Source organism: Paroedura picta, chromosome 11, assembly GCF_049243985.1.
Source record: "Paroedura picta isolate Pp20150507F chromosome 11, Ppicta_v3.0, whole genome shotgun sequence".
NCBI classification, from domain to species: Eukaryota; Metazoa; Chordata; class Lepidosauria; order Squamata; family Gekkonidae; genus Paroedura; species Paroedura picta.
Window position 1 is genome coordinate 7,383,479 of NC_135379.1, and position 27,019 is coordinate 7,410,497.

The 27,019-nt window shown below is 45.7% G+C and overlaps 1 protein-coding gene across 1 annotated transcript in view; it reads right to left on the minus strand.

The window, feature by feature from the left end:
* Positions 1 to 9,046: 9,046 nt before the first annotated feature.
* PTPRN2 (protein tyrosine phosphatase receptor type N2) overlaps positions 9,047 to 27,019 on the minus strand; it is a 532,892-nt gene continuing 514,919 nt past the window's right edge. The window contains exons 22-23 of the mRNA XM_077303428.1: positions 13,885 to 13,958; positions 9,047 to 10,158 (exon numbers count right to left, since the gene is read on the minus strand). Of these exons, the coding sequence (XP_077159543.1) occupies positions 10,087 to 10,158; positions 13,885 to 13,958 (146 nt within the window). The 3' untranslated portion in view covers positions 9,047 to 10,086. The remainder of the gene's footprint in view (positions 10,159 to 13,884; positions 13,959 to 27,019) is intronic.

Sequence of the window (27,019 nt, forward strand, 5' to 3'; positions counted from 1 at the left end):
TGGTGTAGTGCTTAAGAGCGGCGGCTTCTAATCTGGTGAGCTGGGTTTGATTCCCCGCTCCCCCACATGCAGCCAGTTGGGTGACCTTGGGCTCATCACAGCCCTGATAAATGCTGTTCTCACCGAGCAGTCCTGTCAGAGCTCTGTTAGCCTCACCAGCCTCACAGGGTGTCTGTTGTGGGGAAAGGGATGGCAATTGTAAGCCACTGAGACTCCTTCAGGCAGTGAAAAGCAGGGTATAAAAAACAACTCTTCAAAAATATCCCAGAAAAAATAGAACTGCTTTGTTGACAAATGTTGCTGGTACAACAGTTTCATGTGAGCATTAGTGACAAACAATGCACAAATGCTGTCATGTATCTTGTGTCTAACACCCCTGGGAACAGGTAGGACACAGAACTCGTGTCTCTCAAAGGCATGTGGTTGTCATGCCCCCCTCCCCCCATGAAACTATGCACATTGCTACTGCTGGCTTAGCGAATATCCATGAACCTGGCAATTTCTTCCTTCTGGAGTTGAGTAGCAGTGATCCTGTCACATTTATTGATCGTCTCACACCACTTATTGGTGGTGTGTGTCATAAGGATTTTCCTTGGACCCTTCCCCGTTTTCTGGTCCATTGCAAGCAGTTTAGGACAGGATAGTACAGCTTTTACCCCAACACAAGACTAGGGCATTCTTTGCCACATTGGTCCTGAAAAAAAGGAGCTATCTTGTACTTGCATACAAGTACAAAAAAATGGGAGAGGGCAACAACTTGGGATGTGTGTTAGTGTTACGTTCAGAGTCACCTTCCTTTTGAGTAAATACCATCCTTTCCTAATTAGCGGAGTGGCTTCTCTTTGTGCAATCCAATATTTTCTAAGCTCCGTTCTACCGATGAGAAAAAGCAGGAGGCAGCTTAGGATCTATCGATGAAGGGGGGGGGGGGTTATGGACAGCTTGTCAAATTCCCTCTTGGATGCCGAACTTGCCTTGGTGGGGATAGGGAAAGAGATCCTCACTGGGGAATCCTCCTTCGGGGAAGGGCAGAGTTTAGATGCTGTTGAGAAGAGGCGTGCAACGCTAATGCTCCATAGAGCCGTCCTAAATCAGAATACTCCGGTAGGCATTTGTAAGTGATAATAGTTAAGCCATACTGGTAAAGTAGCTGCTGTCATTATGATGCTTGGGCGTGTGCCAGCCCATTCGTTTTAATGGGCTCAGGCACACCGAACTCTGCCTGGCAATCTGCATGGGATGCCTTGCCTCCCAACGTGGCCACAGATCATGGCTCGTTACACTGACAAGCTCAGAATCTCAGAGCTAAAGTTTCAGAGCACTGGAAGAACAAAAGCCCCTTTTTCCCCCCCGAGGCTGCGGCTGGAGACCAGCTTGCAAATTCTTGGAACGTCTGATTGGCAAGATGGCCGGTTTTGTTAGAGGACTATGCAAATTGAATGTGTGGAGCCCTGCGCTGTAATCACCGGGGCTATGGCACACGGCAGCAGCTAGCTCAGCGGCGTAATGTGTCAAACAGCACGAGACGAGCAACAGGCGATGCATTCTTGTGCCAGGAATGTCACCCATTACTGTCACTCAGAGACCAGCGCTAGAATTCTGCCTCCAAACCCCAGTGCATTCCTGTCCTCTCTCTGCAGGGTTGCTGATGGGCACAACACATCGAGAACTTCCTTAAGGCGCACCCAAACGCACATTCGTGAAAGGGTGACCGGGCTAGGGTTCCAAACCACGATTCTTAGTTTGTTCAGTAAACACCATCCATATCGTACACCACTGCTGAACGCACAGTACTGAGCTACACGACCAGCTACATGAGGGGTGGCTCTCCAGATGCCCATGGACTACAATTCCCATGAGCCCCTATGCTGGCAGAGGCTCATGGGCATTGCAGTCCACGGACATCTGGAAAGCTGGTTTTGTGTTCATGCACACTTCCTTCAGGTAGGGAAGGCAACCCATCTGACTTCATGCAAAGGAGAAAGGGCTTTCACCTTAGGTATCTTTCTGATGTGCAAATTCATTTTTTGAGGGGCATCATCTGCCTCCTGTATTAAGTGGCACAGTCTGGGGGGGGGCATAGCCACTGTGATTCTGCCAGTGGTGTCCTTTGGTTTCCCTCAGTTGATGGTCCCATAGATGAACTGCCTGCCATCCCAACTACTTGCTGTGCCTTGGGGCCCAGCTCCCTGTGCATTTTCTTCTGCTGCAAATGCACAGGAAAAATGGCCACGATCCTTCAAGTGGCCATTTTTTGCACTGCTGTGCCTGCCTGCCAAACCATAAAGCAAGACGAGGAACAATTCTTTTGTAGCTAATTTTTCACTGCCTGAAGGAGTCTCAAAGCGGCTTACCATCGCCTCCTCTTCCTCTCCCCACAACAGGCACCTTCAGAGAGCTCTGGCAGAACTGACTGGCCCAAGGTCACCCAGCAGGCTGCATGTGGAGGAGGGAATTGAACTTGGTTCTCCAGCTTAGAGGCCAGCGCTCGTAACCACAACACCAAGCTGGCTCTCTCTGGACCAAGACCCAAGACTTGAACAGCAGATGAAACAGCAGGGCTAGGACAGGTAAGCTTGCTGGGAAGGGCAGGTGGGTGCTTTTCAGAGTCTACTGAAGGCTGGGATCATAGCAAAACCACAAATTCCACTGGAGAGCCTTCGGTCTTCTCCTCCTGGCTTCAGAGACAAACACCAGACTTTCATTTTGCAGTATTCACTGAATGCCACACACAGATAACTTTATTCACAGGTGAGAATTTTTTTTTACAGAAGTAGAACAAAATACTTTGTATAATAATATATTTTTGAAATTATATCTATATATATGTATAAATAATCTTAACGTATTTCAATGAGTGAGAGAAACCTTTTGAAAACCAAACAAGTTCGATGAGTAGGTACTGTACAAAGAGCATGCAGACGACCCATGAGGGGTGCTCCATCTAAGGGGCAGCTACTGTGCCATGGGCCATCATAGGAATGGGGGCCCTGGCGGGACCGGGGCTGGACCCAGGCGGTCCGGCAGCCACGCGTAGGGGACCACTCCCCTCAACAGCTGGAACTCTGCTGGTGTCATGTCTCATTTGGAAGCAACCCGAGGGAAAATGTTTCTTGGGTTTTATTATTTTCTGCAGTGGGGATATTGAGTTTTTTCGGAAGCCTAAAACGAGGAAAAGATCTTCACGTGTCAAATGAAATTTTTAGCAGAAAAGCACAAGCCTCTAATCTATGCGGGGAACACAAAGCAAACTCACAGAAGCGCCAGACTTGGAAAAAGGAATGATTACAGCCATCTCCCCAAAGAGTATCTTCTAATCAAAGGGAAGAGGGGGGGGGGGAAGAGAAATATAAATTAAAAAGGCAGCTATTGTTCTGTAACAAAACTCATCAAATACTTTTGTTTTCTGTTCCAATAAGAAGGTTTCGTTCCTTTTTAAAAATTAATGTCTATTTGAGTAATTATGGAGTCAGGTTGTTTTATATTAATGTTCTACTTGATTAATAAAAAACAAAACCACAAACTGCAGGTAATATTGCTGTCTTTCCTCAGTGGGACGTGCTGGGATCGACTTATGCATGCAGTTTTAGAGAGATGGGCAATCTGCATTTCCCCCAGAGTTTCAATAACTGCAGGGGGTCATGTGGGGGGAATTAAACTTCACTCATTTCTTATTGTCTGGCTTTCGTGGCTTTGTGATAACCCCCCCTCCCCCCCAAAAAACATTCTGAGCAAACAATCAGCAACAGTTCTTGAATAAAATATGTAGATTACAGTGATTCACAGCAGTTCTAATAAGCCCCTGCTTGGACTCTGTTAGACAAATTTAGAAGCCTCAAAGACGGATATGTCTCCTCTGACAAATTCAGGATGGGAAGCCCATGACTTCCAGTCATCAAAGAACAGCAGCTCCCTGGACAAAGGAATCACCAAAACATTGACCCACTCTTCCTGCCAAAACTGTCTTTTGGAATCTGTGTGCGGGTGTGTGTATCTCACACACTTGTACACAAATCTGTACAGCCTCCTTCACCCAAAGCATTGTACACAGCTGGTTGAGTCTTTTGCTCTTCTCTGTGCCTATGAGAGAATCTAGATGGCCAGCTAGCAAGTCTGGAAGCCTTTCCTTTAGTCACCTGGGCCAACAGGTAGCAGAAGGGCCCTGTGACCTGTGGGTCAATGTCACAACGGGTGGTAAGCGGTAGAAAGCACCATCAAGTCATAGATGACTTACGATGACCCCATAGGGCAGGGGTGGCCAAACTGTGGCTTTCCAGATGTCCATGGTCTATAATTCCCATGAGCCCCTGCCAATGTAGACCATGGATATCTAGAGTGTCACAGTTTGCCCCCCCCATAGGGTTTTGAAGAAGTGATCTGCCATTGCCTGACTCCTTGGTGGTCTCCCATCCAAGACTAGCAAGGGCTGTTTACCTTCCAAAATCTGACTAGTCTGGGCCATCTAGGTCAGGAACTCCTTTCCTCATATTTAAATATTCTCTTAGGAAGACACAAAACTCTGGCCACAAGAGTACACCTGCTTAAGGGATGTAGAAGTACTCAAGTAGTCTTCATGCACAGCTGGGTAGAAGCTGCTTTTCCATGAGGGAAGGGCTGGTGGTGGGGAGGGAGGGGCTGCATGTAAGTCTGTCCTCTGTAGTCGGCCCTCCAGATGTGGCTTGCCTGGGAAACACCCCTCTGCTGTGCTGCAGTGAGACAGTTTGGACTTTCACAAAGAGCCCCCAGCATCCCAGAGTTCAGGAAGCTGTGGTTGGATGGGAAGGGAACCCCTGGCTTCAGTCTAGCAGAGCAGGGGTTGTCAACTTGTGGTCCTCCAGATGTTCATGGACTACAATTCCCATAAGCCCCCTGCCAGCATTTGCTGGCAGGGGCTTATGGGAATTGTAGTCCATGAACATCTGGAGGACCACAGGTTGACTACCCCTGGTCTAGGGCTCAGACTCCAACATTTGTGGCCTCTCCTCTCCTACTGGTACCACCACCGTGCCTCCTCTGCTTCCCTTGAGCTGCTGCCATTCATATTACCAAGTTTGACTGATCTTTGCAACAGTCAAGTTGCAATAGGGTGACAGGCTGCTAGAATAAAGGCAGCAATGCGGATGTACAAAACTAAAAAAGAAATTGGTAAATATAAAAACTGGCTGCTAAATATAGAGATTATAAAATCTCACCACCTGTTTTAATGCAATTCTCCACGATTCTAGCTTTAGAAAAGGAAGACATTTAAAAGATAACGCAAGAGCAACCCCATGACCATCCAGGAAAGAGACCAGAGAAGGACTTATTGCTTCAGGGTTGGGCAGTGTCCCAAAGGCATTGGGTGGGGTAGGGGAACAGTCAGGGAGCTTGGAGCTTCTCAAGGGAAGGCAGCAGCACAACGGCCTTGGCTGGGGGGCTTTCCAGAGACCTCGGGCTGGCCACCAGAAGAAACAGGATGCAGGACTAGATGGCCCTTTGCTCTGAACCAGCAAACCTTTTCTAAGGGACTTCTTAGAGGGATAGGGAGAAAAAAATAACCATCAAGCACCCTGGGCTTGCCATTTAACCAGTTGTATGGAAATTCGAACTAAGGCAAATTGGGGGAGGGGGAGAACCTTATCTATTTGGGTGATATCTGAGCCAACGGCGAAATGCCCTCAGTTATTGTAAGCCCAAACTGTTTTAATAAGCATTAAAAACCTAATCGAGTAGTTACAGAAAAGTAAACTTCTGACCACCAGTTTGAAGTCTGAGTAAAAACCAGAAAAAGTTCTATCTGAATATTTGTCAATATTCCTTGGACTCAGATGTCCAATAAATCTTTAGCCAGTAAACCGCCTGAAAATTGGTGCTCTCTAACCAAATCACACATCTCTAATGAAGATGAGGAAAATCATCCAACTGAGCATTGGGTTGGAACCAAGGAACAAAGAGTGCAAAGGCACCCATGGATCTGGATCATCTCTCCCTGGCAACGAGACCTTTAAACGTTGATTTTCAAAGTCACCGGAGCCTTGTGGACAAAACGTACTGGGCCCTGCCTTCCTTCTCCTGCAACTATGGGACCCACACTGCCAGAAGAGTACCGAGGAGCAATGCGACCCCATTCCACACCTCCTTTTGACTTTGGGAATCTTCTGACCATCGGTGGAAGAGGGAAAGATCTGCCTTGTGCTTGTGGTAGGTCAGGTACAACCATCGAATACCATGTTGGGGGGAAGTGGAAGTTTTATATACACCACCACAGATAGTAGAATGGAATGGGTGTAGCATTGTGCTTTATACATTGTGTTTTATTTAAATGTTAATAGTGCTAAGCCAAATATGACTCCAGATCATACTTCCAGTCTGGGGATTCCACACATAGCACCCACCTGGGCGATGAACCAGACTGATGCATGTGATAAACTTATGAATCGTTGTATGATTACTGGTTTCAGCCACTAATTTATTTTCTCACTCTGCTTAACTTTTAAGACATCCAGGTTAAAAAAAAAATGCTTCAAACAATGGAACACAACCCCCACACACAAAAAAAAGCTAAAAAACACCCTATTCACTTTCAGCATGGGAAATCAGTCCAGCAAGCCGAATAGCCCATGCTGGTTCCATTCCAGTTGTGCTGACCAGTAGGGATAGAACATAAGAGCCCTGCTGGATCTAGTCCAGTATCCTGTGTCATGCTGTAGCCTACCAGACCCACCCCCCAAATGTGAACCTGCAATATGCCCTAAACCTATGGCTGTTACTTATTTAATATTTGGCTTCTATACCACCACTCCCACCACTCTCATGGCAGTTTACATCCAAAATATAACCCCCATAAAACATTAAAATTCCCAGTTAGAAACCGCCTCACAGCAACAACTTCCTTCCCTCTGAAAAATGAGCCTTAGGGGAGATCTTCCTAGGGGGAGCCTGATGACCTCAGAGAGGGGCCCAGATCTTCCAAGCCCTGACCTCAATCAAAAACCTGCCAGAAGAGCTCCATCCTGCAGGCCCTGAGGAACTGTGAAAGCTCCAACAGGGCCCACAGCTCTCCTGGGAGCTCATTCCACCAGGTAGGGGCCAGGATCGAAAAGGCCAGGCGAGCCTCCCTCAGGCCAGGGACCTCCAACAGATTCATACCCGCTGAGCTTAAAGTTTTACAGTGGCCATATGGAGATAGGTGGTCCGCAGGTATTTAGGGCCCAGATGATGGACGGCCTTAAAGGTTAACACCAGAACCTTGAACTTGATCCGGGCCACAACTAGCAACCAGTGCAGCTACCTCAGCACAGGCTGGATACAGGCCTTCCAAGATGTTCCTGCGAGGACCCTAGCAGCTGCATTTTGCACCAGCTGCAATTTGCAGGTCAAGGTCAAGGGTAGGCCTGCGTAGAGTCAGGTACAGAAGTCTAGTCTGGAGGTGAACGTTAAATGGATGACTGTGGCCAAGGACAGATAGGCCACTAGAAGCTTCACCTGGCATAGATGGAAAAACGACATGTGTGCTACTCCTGTGACCTGGGCCTCCACAGACAAGGAGGCATCCAGGATCATCCCCAAATTCGGGCTGAGGGCGAGATGTTAAGTTGCACCCCAGTGAAGATGGGAAGGCACATTTCCGGATCTGTCGCCTTCCCGCTCAGCCATGGGAATTCTGTCTTGGAGGGGTTGAATTTCAGGTGACTCTGCTCTAACCATCCTGTCATGGCCTCCAAACATCTGGTGAATATATCGGATGGGGGGGGTCTGGGCAGCTGTCCCTCAGGATAGAGCTGAGTGTCATCCACATATTGACGACAACCCAGCCCAAAACTCTGGTCCAGCTGGTCCAGAGGGTGCATAAAGATGTTAAATAATGTGGGGGAGAGAACCACTCCCCGAGGAACTCCGCAAGGGAGTCTATAACGAGACAGTAACAAGGTGTCTCTGAAACATTTCACTTCCTAACGAAGATCCACGAGCCACATTTGTCTCTTCGGAGGCTGCATCCCGATTTTGCTACATGAGTCTGCAGAAACCTGCTGCGGGTCGTTTATCTCCAGTAAATCTAATTCCAAATGAGGCAGATGCCGTTTCGACCCATTCTGCCTTCTCCAGGCCCCTGTTCTGTGGCTGCTAAAAGCAATGAAAAGGAAACCCGTTAAGCTTAAAGCAACTAATGAAAAGGCCATTTTCTTATTCATATCCCATTACTTTGTTTTTACTTATTATGAACGCAGCTCTAACATGCCGGTGCCACGCGACGAGACCTGCGGTTAAATGTACAGCCAGCTAGTGGCATGGACGGAGAAGAATGGCTTTGCGATACTGAGGAAATGCGTCAGCCAAGAACAGTGAGTGGAAGCGGACGCAGGGAAGGTGATGCAGTGAGAGCTTCCGGGACATAATCCTTAATTCCTAGAAGGTATCTTTTACATTCAAACAGGGAAGAGAACGGGTCCAGCCATGCAAATACTGCTGGTGGCACCATTTTCTGTTGGTCTCGGGGGGGGGGGGGGGGGCTTGGGGGGTGATGGAGAACAGACGTGGCGGCCTTTGCGTGCAGCCTGCTGGGTGGAGAGCCCCTTTGGTGCTATTGGTGCATATTGCGGTAGAGCTTGATGGATTGTGCTCAAGAATTCGTGCCTTCCATTCTGCAAGGCACTTTCACTTCATCCTGTTTGGGCCCAATCAAGCTAGCATATGGGTGTTTTTTAATTCTGAATTTTTAGAAAAGCCATTTAAAAAGCGGGCTATCTCAGAACGTGAATCGGTATCCTGAAAACGAAACTAAACCCATAAGCCGCACTGCTCTGCCATGGAAGTCTTCTTTTGGCCTTCAATTAAAAGCTCAAATGGGTCCCGATCCCTTGGAATCGATGGTGTTAGGAAGCAAGGGGATGCAGCGCCTGGACATGGCTCTTTCTCCGTGTTTTGTGGGGGGTTGAATACGTGGCAATTCTGAAAGCACTCGCTGGCAAGGAATACAGTTCACATTAATATGGCCACTCCTAAGGGGAGCCCAAAGCAAGGGAATGACAGCTCTGAATCATTCTGTAAATTCAAATGTGCAAAACAATTTCAACTTCCAAAGACCTGTGCTAAGCGATTTATTCTGATGTGCCCCAAAGCCATTAAAAGAACCCCTTTTCCGGTCTTTAAAAATAAGATATATTTTGATAAATGAGCCTCGAGAGATAAAACACATGGATAAATGCATTTTCTCTTCTAACTCTACTACATCCCCCCCCCCCCACCACCACCACCGAAAAAAAGAGTGGAAGGGAAGCGATCAACGTCGAACAAGCTGCCAACAGGGGCTTTCGACTCTGATCGAGAAGTTCCATTTTTTGGCTCCCCCCTCCCCCGTCGTGGCAGTGATACACAATAAAAGTTAGCTGTGCTCTTTGGAACCTCGGGCCCCTTCTATCGTGACCGACTCTCCAAGTTGTGATATGGAATTCAGATCTGCTTCTACTCGTTGCACATAGTTGAAAAGTAAACAACAGTTAAGAAAAGCCTCTGCTCGCCAAGACTCAGCGTGAAGCAGCATGGCCTCTTTATGCAAGATGCTGGACCTTGAGTTTACCAACACGTGTAGAATTGTCCCGGGGGCTTGCCTGGCCTCTGCAAGAACAATCCCGAAGCTTTATCCTTATTTTTTTTTTAATTAGGGCCCCTGCTCCTTTTATTCAGCCCTGAACAGTTACAAAACAGAAAAGAACGCCATGTAGCTGAAGATACATTGATGGCACTTGCTGACCCACAACACTGTGTATTTCCCATCAATTAGGGGGGTGTGTGCTTCTGGCATGTGACTTGGGGGGGGAAGGGGGTTCAAGGCTGTAAAAGGATCCAGTGGGATTGTTTGTGGCGGTTAAACCGAGGCCTCAGTATATCATCTTTTCTGAATATCGTAAAACAAGAACAAAATACACATGTTAACTGCTGAACTTTAACTGGCAAACAGAAGTTTGCAAAGACCCTATCAATATGTGGATACAAGAGAAGACACACAGAGTTAAGGTCAGGTCACGGTTTCCAACCACATTCACAGGGACCGAGGATAACACAACGGGGAGGTCCCTGTGGGAGCCTCCGAGGACGACGGTGGGCTGCTCACTGCGGAAGGGCCTTGAGGATGGCGTTCACTTCTTCGGCCACCGCTGTCAACGCAAACTCAAACTGCTCCTGTGGACAGAACAGGCAGGATTAAGGCTTCAGAGCATCGCCAAGAGCCTCAGAGACTTGTAAACCACTTTGAAATGTAACACAGAGAAGTGGTTTAAAAATTTTTTTTTGACAAGTCACATGTGACTCCAATCTCTGGACAGTCATCATATGGAACGTCAGAAAGGCAGGAGCTGTGGGGGGAAGGGGGTATGAAAATGGGTTAACTGGAAACTGACAACTGGAAACTCTTAGAGGGGTTGTGGAATTGGGTTCGTTATATTGAACCTTGCCGCCATTCTTGCCTTAACTTTTGTAATTAATTGTATTATGTTTTATTGTGCTTTTATTGTTTTAGGGGATTGGTTTTATGTGACCCGCCTTGAGCCTCCAGGGGGAGGCGGGATATAAATTAAAGAATAATAATAATAAATAAATAACATGTTCCTCCAATTGAAACTAGTCATCCCCCCAAATATCAGGGACAGCCCTGATTTCCAGAGATTCTTTTTGCCAAGTTTTGTCACATTTCTCAAATGCATCTAATTGCACATATATCACAAGCAACCTATGAAACTTGTAGGAGAGGAAACTGCCCCCCCCCCCCGCTCCCCAATTGCTAGACTGGCTATCTGCCAGCCAGCTTGCATAGCTGCAGTACTTATGCGGTGGCAGCTCCCACTCTCCTGCAGTGCTGCCGCGGCCCACCTGGTTCATCCAGCATTGTAGGAGGGGCACCTGCCACTTCTCACCTGCCTACAGCAGCAGCAGGGTATGTGTGTCTTGTGGTGAGGGTTCTGGCTCCACTCCTCTGCCTGCTCACCTGGCCAGAAGCTCCCCCTCCCGATTCTGGCCCATGGGGATTCTCCTCTTTGAGGTCTACACAAGGCTGGGCAGCATTGATCCCTTTAGAAGGGACATACTCTCCTGCAACCCTGGGGAGATTTCCAAAAGTGCCCTCTATCTGAACCTAGCAATTCCCTGGCTTTATTCATCTGCATAGGGGCCAGATTTAGAATAACATATAAGATATCTGTTCATATATTCCTGTTCCAGCTAAACCTAGAAACCCAAAAGGAGGGGAAAGAAAGCCCTAATGGCTTACATCTTTAACTTTCCCAAGGAAGGTTGCAATGATGGGAGAGAAAAAAGGACTTTAACCATAAAGAAAGTAACTCTTGGTTAAAGGTTATAACATTTAACGATTTTCTTCAAAAGAATACAAGTCTTTCTCCCCACAGCTTAATAATGTCCTTTCAGCTCTGGAAAAATAGCAGTGATTTCTTTGGTATTTTGCAGACAATACATGAGTCAAGTAAATTCCCAGAACAGTTAAAATAGTGCTCAACTTTCCCACTGGGATAGGCGAGACCCAGAAGTGCATGTCTGGCTGGATTGCACCCTATAAATTATTGTGATCACAGAAAAATATTTCGAATGACCCGACCCGACCAGTGGGCTATGCAAACATGGGCTGCTTCCTCCTGGAAATTCAATGTGACGGATGTTTATTTTGCCTAGAGAGACACACTAATTGGCATTTCTAACCTGATTTTTAATCCATTGTTTTAAATTACTCCAAGAGGCTCAATCCCTGATTTGTATTCAGCAGGGAGACAACGTGGTTTGTTTAAATCTAGCACATGTGCACAATTCTCTGGAGGCGGCCCACGGTTGGCACGTAGCCAGATAGTCAAAGTTTGCAATGCCCTTGGCACAATTAAAATAGTTTGGGCAGTTTTAACAAGGGGATGTGAAGTCAAGAGCAGACAAGCAAAGCGAGCTGAAACTCTGGGCCGTTTTTATCAGATCGCAGCGTGCTGGTAACGAGACTGATAAAGTCCTTCCGAGCACATTCTGAAAACAGCTGCAGTCCGGAGCCGACCCTGGACGATGTGCTGGAAAGATCCGAACTGCATCAAGATGAGCACCTGATTTGCATGACGCTCATTAGCATCAAGGAATATTTTAGCAAGTACTGTTGGCTGGCTGCTCAAGGCACATACAGTGCAGCCCTATGCAGAGTTACTCCAGTCAAAGCCCACGGATATCAATAGGCTTAGATAACGATAACTCTGCACAGGATTTCAATAGGTTGAGATTGGAATGACTCTGACACTTATTTACCATATCTGGATATTCTCTGGTTTAGTCCCGACAGAGGCTTACATGTGCCAAGCCAGTCTTAGAGATGCTGAAGCTGTTTGTTATTATATATCCCACTGGTGGTTTAACATAGCGATCCCCAACCTGTGGGCCGCGGACCACATGTGGTCCGTCGACTAACTGGAGGTGGGCCGCGAAGGATGCCTTCTCTCCCCCCCCGGCCCTTTACTTCATCCCCCCCGGCCCTTTACAACACACTTTGGGTGTCATTGTCTCCCATCACTCCCAGATGGGACTCTCTCGTTGCAGAGAAACAAGCTCAGGGTTCCCATTGATTTGTCATTGTCATGAGTTAAAATTTCCATGAAAATAAAATGTTCCTTATGCTCATTGTTGTGGCGTGTCTGTATCTTATTTTGAAGGGATGTTTAAACATTACCATAGTGATCAGAGAGCGCTAGGGCAGTGGTTGAGAGTAGAGGAGTAAACTACCCCCCCCCACCGGGCCTCAGTAAAAGGCATTGAGTGGTCCCTGGTGAGTGGTCCCTGGCGTTGAGTGGTCCCCGGCGATAAAAAGGTTGGGGACCACTGGTTTAACGCACATTCAAAATCCCCTTCCAGGGACAACATTGCTTTCATGGCCTGGAACATCCATCATAAATTTTATTTATTTATTTAGATTCTTATACTGCTCCCTTCCCTACGGCTCTGGGTGGTTTACGTCAGGGGTAGTCAACCTGGGGTCCTCCAGATGTCCATGGACTACAAATCCCATGAGCCCCTGCCAGCATTTGCTGGCAGGGGCTCATGAGAATTGTAGTCCATGGATATCTGGAGGACCCCAGGTTGACTATCCCTGGTTTACGTAGCAATTCTCTACATAAAACAAATGTCTTCTTAAAGATTCTGACTTATTGGTACCTGAGCTGCCTTGGAGATGCAGTGCAACAGCATCTCACTGTGGTGCCTGGTGATGTATTTCTTGGCGCCCATTTCTTTCTTTAGAACAATGGGCCGATTCTGGCACCCCTTTGGAGAAATCACCTTGGGGTCTGCAGGAACATCGCTGCCCCCATCCTAAAACAGTACTTAGCTTAGAATTGCCCATAAGTGCCCCTCATGAAAGCCATTTTGTGATTTGTTCTACCTCCCACAGCAGCCATTTTGTGGTCACGCCCACTATCCTTTCCCAGAATTCCTCAAATGCCCACAGGCTCAAAAAAGGTTCAGGCCAACTGGCTGAATTGTGCGGCTCAATTCTACTGCGTGGCCACTGTCAAAAGAAGGAATATCGTCAACGTTAAGGGCTGTATTAATAGCAAAGAACGAATAAACACATAACTTGCCCTGTTCTACTTCTGATCCTAGGATTTCCAAATCTAACAGATAAACAATCTATACTCAGTGAACCAGTTTTATGTTTGATACCATCTTTTCTAAAAAGTTTAAAAGCAGGCCTTTCCTTTTATCATCTGTGGATTGCTGTGTTTTATGCTTCATAATCCAGCTTGACAAGAAGAGATGTTACAAGGGAGAACAGCATGTGCCAAACAAAGAACCTTGTGTTAAATTATGTTTCTCCAGGCTTCCCGAAAGGGGGAGAAAAATAGAGTTTCTATTATTTAAAACCTACTACAGTACCTTTGTCTGGACCATGCCAGGTCTCTGGTCTCTCAAGTGCTCCAGGGTAGCAGCAATATCAATCTCTTTAGCGCCTGCAAAAAAGAAAAAGAAAACAAAAACAACAACAACAAATTAAACAAAAAACTCCCCTGCCAATTGGGCTGAGTTCAAAGCGGCGATACCGTGTGCTGCATCTGTCAATCTCCCACTATTGGATTCCCTTTGGGCTAACAGCCCAATTGAAAATTATACAGTGATCTCTCAGCAGACTTGGCAGGCTGCTCCGGAATTGGCATTTGGAGACAGGGGAGGGTGGGAGGAGAAGAGAAAAGCCAAGGGTAGAGCTTGGATGAGCATTAGTTATTTAAAAAAAAAATTCAGAGAGAATTCTTAAAGAGATGTCTCTATAGTTACAAAGCGGCGTAAAGTATATTTATTGCAAATTAAGAACTCGCTTAAAAAAAATCAATTCGTGATATTTCATTATTGTATCGCCTGATGCATGACTGTGTGGGCTGTTTGCAAATTTCACTGGGTGCGTGTCTATAAATGAATCCAGATGATTCTTCAGTGGTCCTCCCTGGGGTTTATAAAAGGTTACTGGCATGATCACTGTTTATTCAAGGTTTTTGTATAACCCGGTGGTATCTAGCATATTGAAAACGTTTGCCAGACTCAAAAGATACAATGTCGATAAAATTCCATATCATTAAAGCAAAAATTATTTAGTTGGGATGGGTTCAGACAAGACAATTTATGTACATTATTAAGGTGCTGTAATTTCCTATTAGCAATCAATTCATCATGCGGCTTCAAAAGCACCACCTCATTTTATTTAATCAGACAGAGGGAAAAGATTGCACAAATTCACTCTTAGTCTTGGTTCAGGCACAATGCAAAACCGATGGCTCATTTTAACTAGGATTGGCTTGTGAAGCCAGCATTCTGCTCACAGACAATCACTCATCTATGGACTTCACTCAATAAATCCTGGCTTTATCACCATCTCTCCGTACCCGTGGAATAGGGATGCCAGCCTCCAGGTGTGACCTGGGGATCCTCCGGAATTACAGCTCTTCTCCAGGCAACAGAGAATACTTCCCCTTGAAAAAGTGGCCACTTACAAGGTGGACTGTGTGGCATTATAGCCCACTGAATTTCTCCTCTCCCCAATGCCTGCTCTCTGTAGGCTCCACCCCAAAATCAAACCCAACAACCCTACCAGTAAGGTGTTAGTAGAAAACATGGCAGGATACCCAAAATTCAAACAGTGCGCAGGATCACAGTTGACCAATTATTATGGTTAATAAATCCAACTTCACAGAACTAATTAGTTTATCAGGCCATAACTAACCACCATTAATGCTTGTATTTATTCACCACCACTCCTGGCCATCCATGAACCACCCAAAAGACCAATAAGTAGGTTCTAGATCAATCAATCTTGAATTCTCCCAAGAAGCTAAAATTGCTAAACTGAGATTAAGAAGATCTGCCCCCCCCCCCGGGTTTATCGAGCTCCCCTGTAGAGGTACCGAGGCATTGCTTATCAAATAAGGCCCGTCGAGCTGAGGGAAGAGGCGGGAATTGTTGTTGCCAAAGGGAAGGGTTATATAGGGATTTCATAATTGTTTTATGGGATTTTATTATTATTGTTACCCGCCACGAATCACCTGGTGAAAGTGGCGCGATATAAATCAAGGTATTAAATAAGTAATTGTACCCTGGTCACTTTATGAAAAGACTCATCAGGAAAGACAATAACAAAAGGAAAAGTAGAAGGCAACAGGAAAAGCGGAAAACCCAAGATGAGGTGAGTCAATACTAATACTATTAATGGTAGTTTTGGAGGTACTTAATTCATAGGGTTAGTCATATGTTGGAAGCAACTCAATGGCGCATAACACACAACTAACTACAATGATCAAAGACACCCATATGGATTGAATTTTATTTCCCTATGGAGGGGGAAGCGGTTCCCCAAATAAGCTTTCAGGGCTCCCTGTATAGCAGTGCAGCAAGGAAGGCTGAAACAAAACAGTTGACTCTAATGCTTCTCGGCTCCTGGGAGAATGAACACAGGTCAGATGCTAGAATTGTGCCCCAAGCCACTTGGTACCTTCAAAACAAAAAGCTGAAAACTTCATGCGAAGCCTAACTTTATTGAAACACTAGTAATCAAGGCCGCTGTAATAAAAATACAGCGGGCGCTAGGCAAGGGAGCAACTGCGAGCAGGCAGGGATCGGCCAGGCCAATCGGCCGGCACGAAGCGCCGGCCGATGGTCTGTCCAGAGGAAGGGGCCAATCGGCACCCTTCCTCATCCCGGACAGAGCCCGCCCTAACTCCTCTCACTAAGCCCTTATGGCTTTATTTAGTCCCTGGTGCCGCGGGCTGTGTTAAGATAGTCTGACCAAGAGTGCTTGCGCTCGAAAGCTCATGCCTGTCATTTCAGCATGGGACTAGAGGAAGAGAAGAAGTGACATCACTGCTGCAAGAGCACCAGCAAAGCCTTTATCTTGATTTTGTTTGCACAAAAGAACCAGGATTCATGTTGAAATGAATGGCAGTTTTTAAAAGGCCTAGTGATTTGCTTACTATTCAGGTTATATTAAGGGTGCGTTATTTCACTTACAAAGTAATTTTCAAACGCAGTTTTATAGACCTGGCAGATGTGGTGCTGTACCCAGAAGACCTGGATTTCAATTAATTCCCAGTTTAGAGTCAGATTTTCCCATGTTACCCTTAGGCTGTTGCTTAATCTGCATTTCAGGCAGCTGCAGAACAGTCCAAAGCAGCATCAAGCAAATTCACTAAGCTTTCAACAGCAAAGCTGCTGCTTGTTAAAGTGGTAAATGGTTTTAAAAGTTTCCAGCTAATGTTTAAAAAGTTGCTGGTTATCTGAGTGATCACGTTCAACTTGGTAACATCCCATCCTGGATTTACATGGGCAAGCCAAAATTGTAAATATGCAGTCAGCCACCCCCATGCTGACCAAATTGTCCAATAGATCAAGAGCAAGTGAAGAAGAAAAATTAGAATAACTGCCACAAGCTAGTGTGCATTTCTGTGCCTAGATAGCCATCTGCTGGAGGACCCTTTCTGCACTAGGCTAAGATTGTGACAATATGAATTAAGAAGTTCACTATGAACTTGTGTGCATTCTGCACACAACATTGTAGCATCCAAGTCAGAGGGATGCAAGCAATTTTAGTAGTAGAAAAGAACAGGAGTCCAGCAGTGCCTTAAAGACACAAAAAATTTGTGGCAGGGTAAGAGTTTTTGCAAATCACACTGAAGACGTGAGCAGGGACTCGTGAAAGCACATACCCTACCACAAATTTTGCTCATCTTTAAGATGTTACTGGACTCTTGGGCAAACTAACACCGTTACCCATCTTGAACTACCCTGGCAGTTCAGTCTTAGTATTTCTCCTGGGGGCTTAAAAAAAAATGAATTGGAAGATCCGGGGAGCATTTGTAGAAAACACTCCTCCAATCTGTTTTTGCTGTTGCAGCAAAGAAAATGTTTCATAAGACAAGATTTTTCTCATTCAAGATGTACAGCATGAAAACATCCGAGGGCTCCAGAAAATTTTGCGGCGTTGCTCTTAACCACTACACTATGCTGGCACAAAATAAAAGTGAAAAACACTGATTAAATCTCAGTTGTATTCTCTACTCCTTCAGGTACAGAAAAGTGGCATATAAGTACAGAATCCACTCAAACACATGGAACGTATAAGGAACAAAAACCAGAAGCGTTTTGCCCCGTAAAGAGTCTTCATAAGCTGTCAAGTAAGTTTAATTGCACTTCTACACTATATATATATATAATTTATATGCGCTCAACAGGAATGTAAGCTTAGACAACAGGTGAAAACTATTCACCCATATGGGAATGGGAAGGCGACTGTGAGGCGCTTTGAGCCTCCTTTGGGTAGGGAAAAGCAGCATATAAGAACCAACTCTTCTTCTTCTTCTTCTTCTCCTCCTTCTCCTCCTCCTCCTCCTTCTTCTTCTTCAAATCTTTTTGTCAGTTTGTGCATGTTTTGATTTTGTTTTTTGGTGCTTACATTTATAAAATATATGTGTTCACTAACTCTTGTGAGCTGCCTGGATACTCCTGAGGGACATTGATATATTTTAAATAAATAACAAAGGCTGATTGCCCATTTGCAGCTAGTAACATGTGCCTGGATGCTTAGGGGTGGGCAGCAGTCCAAAGTCATTTTCTCAACCCTAGAAGCAATAGATTTAAATGAATTATAGTCTTTAATACCTGTCAGCATGAATAACTGACCAGTCACTGTGCATTAATTAAACACATGCATTAGAGAACGGCAATTGCGGTTTTTAAAACATAAAAGGAGCGACGTTTGCCAGCACACAGCCTGCGTACGGTGTGGGTTTTAGTCTCCATAGTACATGCCTACAACAGACTGATACTATAAATTACTAGCTGCATTATGACTGCATCTAGAAATCCTAGCTGTGGTCTGTGAATACATCACATTTGAACACCACAATAAGCTAAATCCAGCACGTAGCCAGTTAAAAGCTGGCTTCTTTCTCAGCGGCTCCCTTCAGCCTCTGTAGGGAAAAGTAAATAGGATGCCGGGCTCAACCACAGTACAACAAAATGTGTCTACTGACTGATGTACCCAAGCAGGAAGCAATTAATGCCTGTAGACAGAGGTGTGTTGTAGTATGCCCACCCTAAAATTCCTGAACTTCAGATCGCCCTGCTGTGCAGCCTCATAATGACCGGCATTCTGCAAGAGATGATGCTGACCTTGGCAAGTTGACAAGAGGAAATACAAGGAAGTCAAAGGCTCTGGATGAGTCAGGTATGCAGGAGAAATAAAAACAAGCATGCCAGCTTGGTGTAGTGGTTAAGAGCACGGACTTCTAACTGGGTGAGCGGGATTTGATTCCCCGCTCCCCCAAACTGCAGCCAGCTGGGTGACCTTGAGCTCTCTCCAGCACTGATAAAACTGTTCTGACTGAGCAGGAATATCAGGGCTCTCTCAGCCTCCCTTCCCTCACAGGGTGTCTGTTGTGGGGAGAGGAAAGGGAAGGAGATTGTAAGCTGCTTTGAGACTTCTTCGGGTAGAGAAAGGCGGCATATAAGAACCAACTCTTCCTCTTCTTCAGTAATATCAGGGCTCTCTCAGCCTCACCCACCTCACAGGGTGTCTGTTGTGGGGAGAGGAAAGGGAAGGTGACTGTAAGCCGCTTTGAGCCTCCTTCGGGTAGAGAAAAGCGGCATATAAGAACCAACTCTTCTTCTTCCTCAGCTAAGGAAGGGAACGTGCAGGTTGGCTTCCACACATGGATCACTTGGTAGATCAGGAAACTGAATACAAATCAGACACACAGATGCGTATCTGCACTGCACTAAATCAGTTGGACATGCTGCTTCACCTACATTGTGGCATAAATGCAACTGGAAACATGTTTACTGTCAGATACTATCAACGGCTCAGCTTATGCTCCGACTCACGGGAACAGCCATTAAGGCCCACTGCTGTGCCAGGATTGTCTAATCTTGTGTCCTGATACTGCTGCACCACAGGCTGGGGAAACGGTACTTTGAGGCAGATGTAGTGCAAGGGTGGTTGTGGGAAGAAGGCTGTGGGGTGATGGTTAGGGAGAATTTGTGAAGAGGGGCTGGTGGAAGTGAAGCAGAACCGACAAGCTGTGACCGCAGCAGCACAATGCAGCTCACAGCGGGAAGAATAGGTAGGCATTTGGATCAACCTTGCGCTGCCAAAAATCAGGGAACACGTCGATCAATAAAGATCCCCTCATGCTCCATATGCTCTTCCTGTTCATCCACAAGCTCCCTTTCCTTGAACTTCCCTCCTCCCTTCCCCACCCACAGTCCAAATAAAGAATCCCCAAAACATTTTCATTTTCAACTGAGGAATTTGCACTGGTTTCCACAGGAGGATTTCCAATTCTTATTGCTTCTCTGCCTGGTTGCATCTGGTGGTACTCTGGCTGCAGAACTGGGGGTGGGGGTTGCTTTGATTAAGGTTTTTTCAAGTAACATTATTCAGCATGCTGGGAAGCAGTTCCTGCTACCTTTTGGCACTCTTTACTAACATGCTAGCTAGCAGACATGCCATGAAATCAGCCAACTTGTGGGCATCCTCTGCCCCATAACGACCCTTCCTTTACTCTGATTTCATTCTGTGTGGGGCTGAACAGAGCACTAGCAACTGCCTGCTACTGGTACCCTCTGCAGAACCTGCCAGCTCACAGCTGAGTGAAGCAGCAATCAGTTGATGTCCCAACAGTGACATGGCCTTTGAGAAGGATATTACCTACGCATGCAACTTATTTCCCAGCAGCTGTGATGAGTCGAAGTATTTCCTTCTTACTAAACAGCTGCATCTGTTCACTGGTTGTGACATGTCGCTCTCCTGTTTTAACAGCCACTAACAGGACACCCCATTCTTGCTGTGCAGCAAAGCCAGTGTATTCAACTACTACAAAACTGAGCCAGAGGAGTGCAGGGTTAAGGGTGCCGAATGTCCCTAAAGGGCAGAAACATGACTGTTTAAAAATGTATGTATGCATCAAAAGTTACGAACATTTGTGCTGTCTCCCTAGTTCCTTGTACTCCCTGATAACTATTAGCAGATTCCTCAGAACAACAAGACAAACAAGAAACTACACAGGCTACAAAATGCAGAATTTCTAGACAAAGGCTCGTTTTAAAAGGAACCATAAAATATGAAATCCTGTTATTGAAGGCCACTAACTCGGTCAGTGCCACAAAGCACACAGCGTCTTTTAAGAATCAGAAAACTACCTTGAGATCTATTCAATGTTGTCTTGAAACTTGATGGATTAGAAGCTCAACATTATGAGCCTCCTGGTCAACTATCTTCCACTGAGAGCGGAGAATTTCTTTCTTTTTTTTTCTGGCTTTATTAATTTGCCCCATATTCCAACACTCCTTTGTATGAAGAGACTGTGACCAAATCCTTTATATGCCTGTCTCTTCCATAGCTGGAGCCCATGACCTCTTGTTCTCAAATTAGTTACTATCTCAGGCAGCTTACTGACAGCAATTCATTCTTTTCAGAAGCTTCCAAAGTGGTGTGAGCCCCCCTCCCGCAGGCCCTTTTCTTCCTGCCCCATGGTACAGCCTACATCTAATCAATCCATGGCCCCCAAGCCTTGGCTAATTAGGCAGCTCTTAGAATTCCCTAAAGCCCATGCCTCTTCCAACTTCGCCAAAACCAAAACTTGAGAAAACTCTTCATTTCCCCCTAGGAAATCTCCTAATACAAATATCAATTTTTAAAGAACACTTTCATACAAAAAAAAAAAAAGAGTTTTTGCTAAAAACACATTATGGCAAATGCTGCTTTAGAGAAGTTGCCCAAACAAGGACAAACTCTTTCGAGCGTAGGATCTAGACACTAATTTTAATTCGTTTATATCCTTGCCTTTCTCTCCAGTGGGGGCCCAAAACCGCCTACTTAGCTCTCCTGTCCTCTATTTTAATGAGCCTCTTGTGGCACAGAGTGGCAAAGGCAGCAGACATGCAGTCTGAAGCTCTGTCCATGAGGCTGGGAGTTCAAGCCCAGCAGCCGGCTCAAGGTTGACTCAGCCTTCCATCCTTCCGAGGTCGGTAAAATGAGTACCCAGCTTGCTGGGGGGTAAAACGGTAATGACTGGGGAAGGCACTGGCAAACCACCCTGTATTGAGTCTGCCATGAAAACGCTAGAGGGCGTCACCCCAAGGGTCAGACATGACCCGGTGCTTGCACAGGGGATACCTTTACCTTTACCTCTATTTTATCCTCACAAACACTCTGTGAGGTAGGCTATTCTGAAAGCTGAAAGAGCGAGAGTCCAGGAGCATCTTAAAGGCTGGCAACATTTGTGACAGGAGAAGAGCTTTCACAAGGCCATCACCCTACCTCCTCCTTCTGAAATCACCAGCTGCAGCAGGAGAGACATTGCCGAAGCTGAGTAGGATGAGATGGCCATGAACTGTGCAAGAGGAATCTGGGTCCCTTCCCGCCACCATCAACCGCTGGATAACATCTGGACCAACCATTGGAGGGCTGGAGCATAAGAAGCATGGGAGTTTTACCTTTTATTGTTTACCTCCATTTTTATGTTGGGAGTTTTTTTGGTTGTTAATATTGGGGTGTTTTAATGGGAGATCTGTTTTACGTTTTATATTATTTTGTGAACCGCCATGAGCCAGCTTGCTGGCTGCGGCAGTCTATAAATTGAATAAATAAAGAAGAATAAAAAAGGACAATGGACCTTATTTGTTGTAAAATTCTGAATGAACAATTGGCACTCTTTGCTATGGCACATATCTGAACCATTTCAGAAGGCAGCTGTGTCAGTCGACAATAGAAGAACAAGATTTGAGTCTGGCAGCATCTCAGAGGCCAACGAGACTTGTGAACTTTCAAGATTCTGACAAAGGGAGCTTGGACTTCTCAACCGCTCACCCTGAAAACCTTGTGAGTCTCCGAGATGCTGCTGGATTTGAATCAAGCTTTCATAACTTTGGGGGAGCATTTTGCAGTTTATCATCATCTGATGGTTAGCCCATCTGACATTATTATGTGACGTTCTCACACAATGGACTGTCAAAAGGCATGTTTTAAAACTCTTGAGTCCTTTCTTTTAAATAGTGCCCCTTCCATTACAGATGTATCATTTAAATCTCAAACCAGCTTGCTACCTTCACCATTTGTATCCAAATGTGACTCCAGGCACAACTTTCATTGCAGCAAGTGATCTACTGGGAAAGCTTGCCGCAATCAATAGATTTGCATACTTGAGTTAAACTGGCTAACTTGCCACGAATTAACATTACATTAGCTCAGTCTTTCTCAACCCTTTTCCTACTGATAACCCCCTGAAATATTCTTCAGGCTTTGAGAAACCCCAGAAGCCGCACAATCGTGCGGAATATGGTTGGGAAGCAGAGCTGTGGACACGCCCACCTGGGGCCCCTCCCCTTCCCAACCTCCCCAGGCTGATGATTGGCCATTTGGAGAGGGGGTGGTCGGTCAACTGGACCATGTATGGTCATATCATCCATAAATATTTAACGAATTTAAAAAACATATACAATTAATTAACTCCCACTAGTTTGGGAAAATTCCAAGGCCATCAAGAAACCCTGGTCGAGCTCACTGGCAGAACCACCTCATGTCACATATATAATATTTTGTGTGTAAATGAAAAAAAAAATCTAGTTTTAATAAACACAACCATGACAGCTCCAAGAACACAAAACATCTTTACTGCAGAGGCCTTAAAAATGAACTTGAGGGAAAAAATTCTAAATATGAAAGCCAAATGCACACTGCCCTCACTTATTTCAGATTTTTTTTCCACTGGATAACTGACTGGGTTTAATGAGCTACACAGTTCAAGGCTTAGCAATTCAATAAAAATCAAAACCTAGGAGGCAAGACAGCTGCTTCTTAAACACGCCAGATTCCCCCCTCTCCTCTCAAACTTCTCTATAATTATGTCTGTGCCATCCCTTTGAAATATTAGATCAATACCAGCAGAGATTTCTCTCCCTTAAAACTACATTGTAAAGTACAGCAGGAAGACAAAGTCTATATGGATGTTTATCTCCAGACAGGAAAATGGATCTTAAAAGCAAAGTTACATCAACGGAGGCCCAAAAAGTCATTCTAGGTTTTAACCACTGGGCAAATTAAAGAGTTTCAACATCAGTATTATCAGCTTATAACTCAGGCCAAGTCAGAGGCTACAAAACCAGCAGGCAAAACGCATATGAGAACTGGACGGGGAAGCTAGGAAACTGGCTTTCAAGTATTGCTCTTTCAAAACAAATAGGATGGATTAACAGAATCAAGGCGAACTGGAAAAAAAATGGTTGTGCAAGATTTTATTCTTGGCATGGGAGTTTAGCTCTGCTCTACCTGTATTAATGCACCACGGTTGGTGTAGCCTGCCCTTTACCACACGACGCAGGCAAAAATCCAAGTCGCTGCTCAAAGGATCTATTTCTACAGTGCGCCAGACAACAAGGGAGAAGTGACTGCAGATGCCTTTTGCACACGCTTTGGCTTCCTTTCAGCTGAGGGATGAGGATTAAGGGCTGGCATCAAAGGCTTTGTTGGGAAAGGTGGCTTTTGAAAAGGGATTTAAAGGAACACGGTGAAGTAGCAGCACACAGGTGCCCTGGGGAGGAGAGGAAGGATGGAGAAGGTGGCGGCACTGGGTGGGAAGGGGCACAAGTCTTGTGTCATCCCACTGTCCGTTCTGGCCTACTGGACGCATATCTTGTACTGATGCCCGTGGGCCACTCCTGTTCAATCTGTGAATTGTGCATTTTGGTTGATTTCAGCCACAGTGTGAAGTTTAGCGGTAAGGTATTTATTTTGTCCAATATAGGAAAACATGGATATGGTTAATATGGCGGAGGATGGCTCTTTGAACTAAATGCAGTGTAAATCGAGGGAAGAGGGGCCCCCTTGTAAAAAAAATACACTAGTGTCCATGGGAATGAATGCCCAAACAAAACTGCACATGCTCAGAGCCTGCAGGAATTTCTCCACAGATACAATCTGCAGTGCTCTGAGTCAGTGGTCCCCAACCTTTTTATCACCAGGGACTGGTCAACGCTTGACAATTTTACTGAGGCCCGGGGGGGGGGGTAGTCTTTTGCCGAGGGACGTGGCCACTGCCGCCTGAGCCCCTGCTCCACTTGCTTTCCCGCCGGCGCCACTGACTTCCCGCCACCCGCTGGGGGGCGCTGCCAGCAGCAGCTGCGCCATGCCACACCGAGGGAGAGCCCAAGCTATGGTGGCCGCCAGAGAGCACCAAAGGTGAGCTGGCGGCAGAGTGGCAGGGCAACCCTGAGGCAGCAGCCAGGGAGGACGAGGAGCTGCAGCCCGGTACCGACTGATCCACGGACTAGTCCCGGTCTCTGGACCGGGGGTTGGGGACCACTGCTCTGAGTGACAAAGAAAACTAAGAGTCTGGAGAGCATGTGAGTCTTCGACACAGCGCTCCACTCAAACACGGCACAAAATACGCTTAACAGTAGAGGTCACTGTGACTGGAAGAGTCTTCCTATGCAAACCAAACGTGAAGTGAAATGGGGCTGTTTGCTTATGGGAATAGCTGGATGTTGAGTTAATTGAAGCAACTTTTTTAAAAATTCAGAAATTCTACTAAATGTGAAATTCTAACCTGAGAATTCTTTGAAAGCAAATGAAAGGCAGGAATGCTAGCATAAGCAATAAATAAATTGAAGTGAAAGGAAGGAATCCATACTTGTTTCCACTGCAGCCAGCTTGGAGTAAACATTTCAGACCTAGAAAAGTAAATCACTATGCGGGAAAGGAGCTTTTTCTCCTAACCATGGACTATTTAAAGTGCCTCTGCACAGCCAAAGTGTTTTATTGATTGTTGTCTGCTTTCTCAGTGCTAAAACTAAGTGGTCCCCTATTTACCTTGATTTTAAAAAATGCATTATTGTCTGCCTTCCAATAAACCAGGGAGTGGAACGAGAACTCAAATTATTCTAAGTTTATTCTTAAAAGTCCTTAAAAAAACAACAACCCTGAAGGCCTTAATCCTTAAAAGCCTTTTTATAAAACATGTTAGCAGATGCGGTACTCGCAGCTGGGCCCGGATTGAAAGGGCACTTACATTTTAATGTTTAGAACTGAAGGACTCTAAAGTTAGCGCGAGCACCACAGAAAGAGCACTGGCAATGACATTCTTTGGTACTTGTGCAATTCATTCTTTAAGAAAAAGGAAATGGAAAGAAAGATTTCATGTCCTGTACTTCAGGCCTTTGATCATTTGATGAACACTGGATCCTCAACCTGGGCCTCAGCCTTCTCAGGCCAGACAAAGGGGGCCTGGCCTCACAGACCGGGCCTCGATTCCTGTCAGAACAAAACCTTTGGCTGTCTCACAGTGTGACAGCCTGGGAAAGGCCCACCTCAGCAGGGCTGAGATGCCCGCTCTGCCCTTTGATCCTTCGTTTAAGCGCCAGGTCAGAGATTTCAAATTGCACCCCCCCCCCAACAGCAGAGGGGAGCAGGTCAAGAACAAAATGGGGCTGACCAATCTGAAAAAGCCCGCTACTCTTTTCTTCGGCCTGTTTCACATGACTCGCCTCGCATTGTGGGACGCCGAGCCCACTCTTAAAATGGAATTTGACATTACATGGGACAATGGAGTCAATAGATGGCATTCCTCGGCAACAAAGTCAATCCCCCTCTTAAGTGGCTGAGAGCAGGAGGCTAGAAAACACTCTGGGTTTACTCCGCTATGCATAAAAATGCGATCTCCAGAACAGCTTTCATCACACCCTCTTCTTGCTGAAGTCTGAAACGAGTGGAAACGTGGCATATCTGTATTCGCCCCCACCGCAACTTTGACTTAGAACTATATCAAAATGCTACTTGAAATTTACATTTTTCAGAGTCACTGAAATGCCCTTTGAATGAATGCAAAAGGATTTCCAATGAACTTTAGAGACGAGAAAAAACAGTTGAAATATAGTCCAGGGAGGATAACGACTAAGCTTATTTCGGTCTGGTTACCAAGATTTGCAAGCTGCCTGCATGCTACCCCTCTCCCCAGCTGTCCTTTCACTAAATCAGAGAAAGCTGGTATCTTTTGAGCACCTGGGGAACCCAAGGGGTGTGGCTTGGTGTGTCAGAGGGTGGACCTTGTCAGGGCTGAAAGGACGCATGCAAAGTACGTAAAACGTGGGGGGAAGAAGACATCATCCATTAACCACTTTGATGGAATTTGACACAGCAGATGGAGCACAATATGGTAACTGCATTACGTGATTATGAGAACACAGCCTGTGTGAAGCTACACCCCATATTCCAGGTAACTGAACCCAAAGGAAAGGTGGGATATAATTATACAAACAAAAAATAATCTCACATACCAGCGAATCCCAGCTATCAAATATATTTGAAAATATGAAGCTGACATAGAGCATGTTGGAGAAAGGTAAGAGTAGTTAACAAAGGAACAACTGAGTTGAGGAGATGGGTTTGCACCCCACTAAAGATCTTCAAGCAAACTGTTCAGTCTATCTTTCGGAAATGTACTAACTTTGGATTCTCTCCATTTAAGTTTCTTTCCAA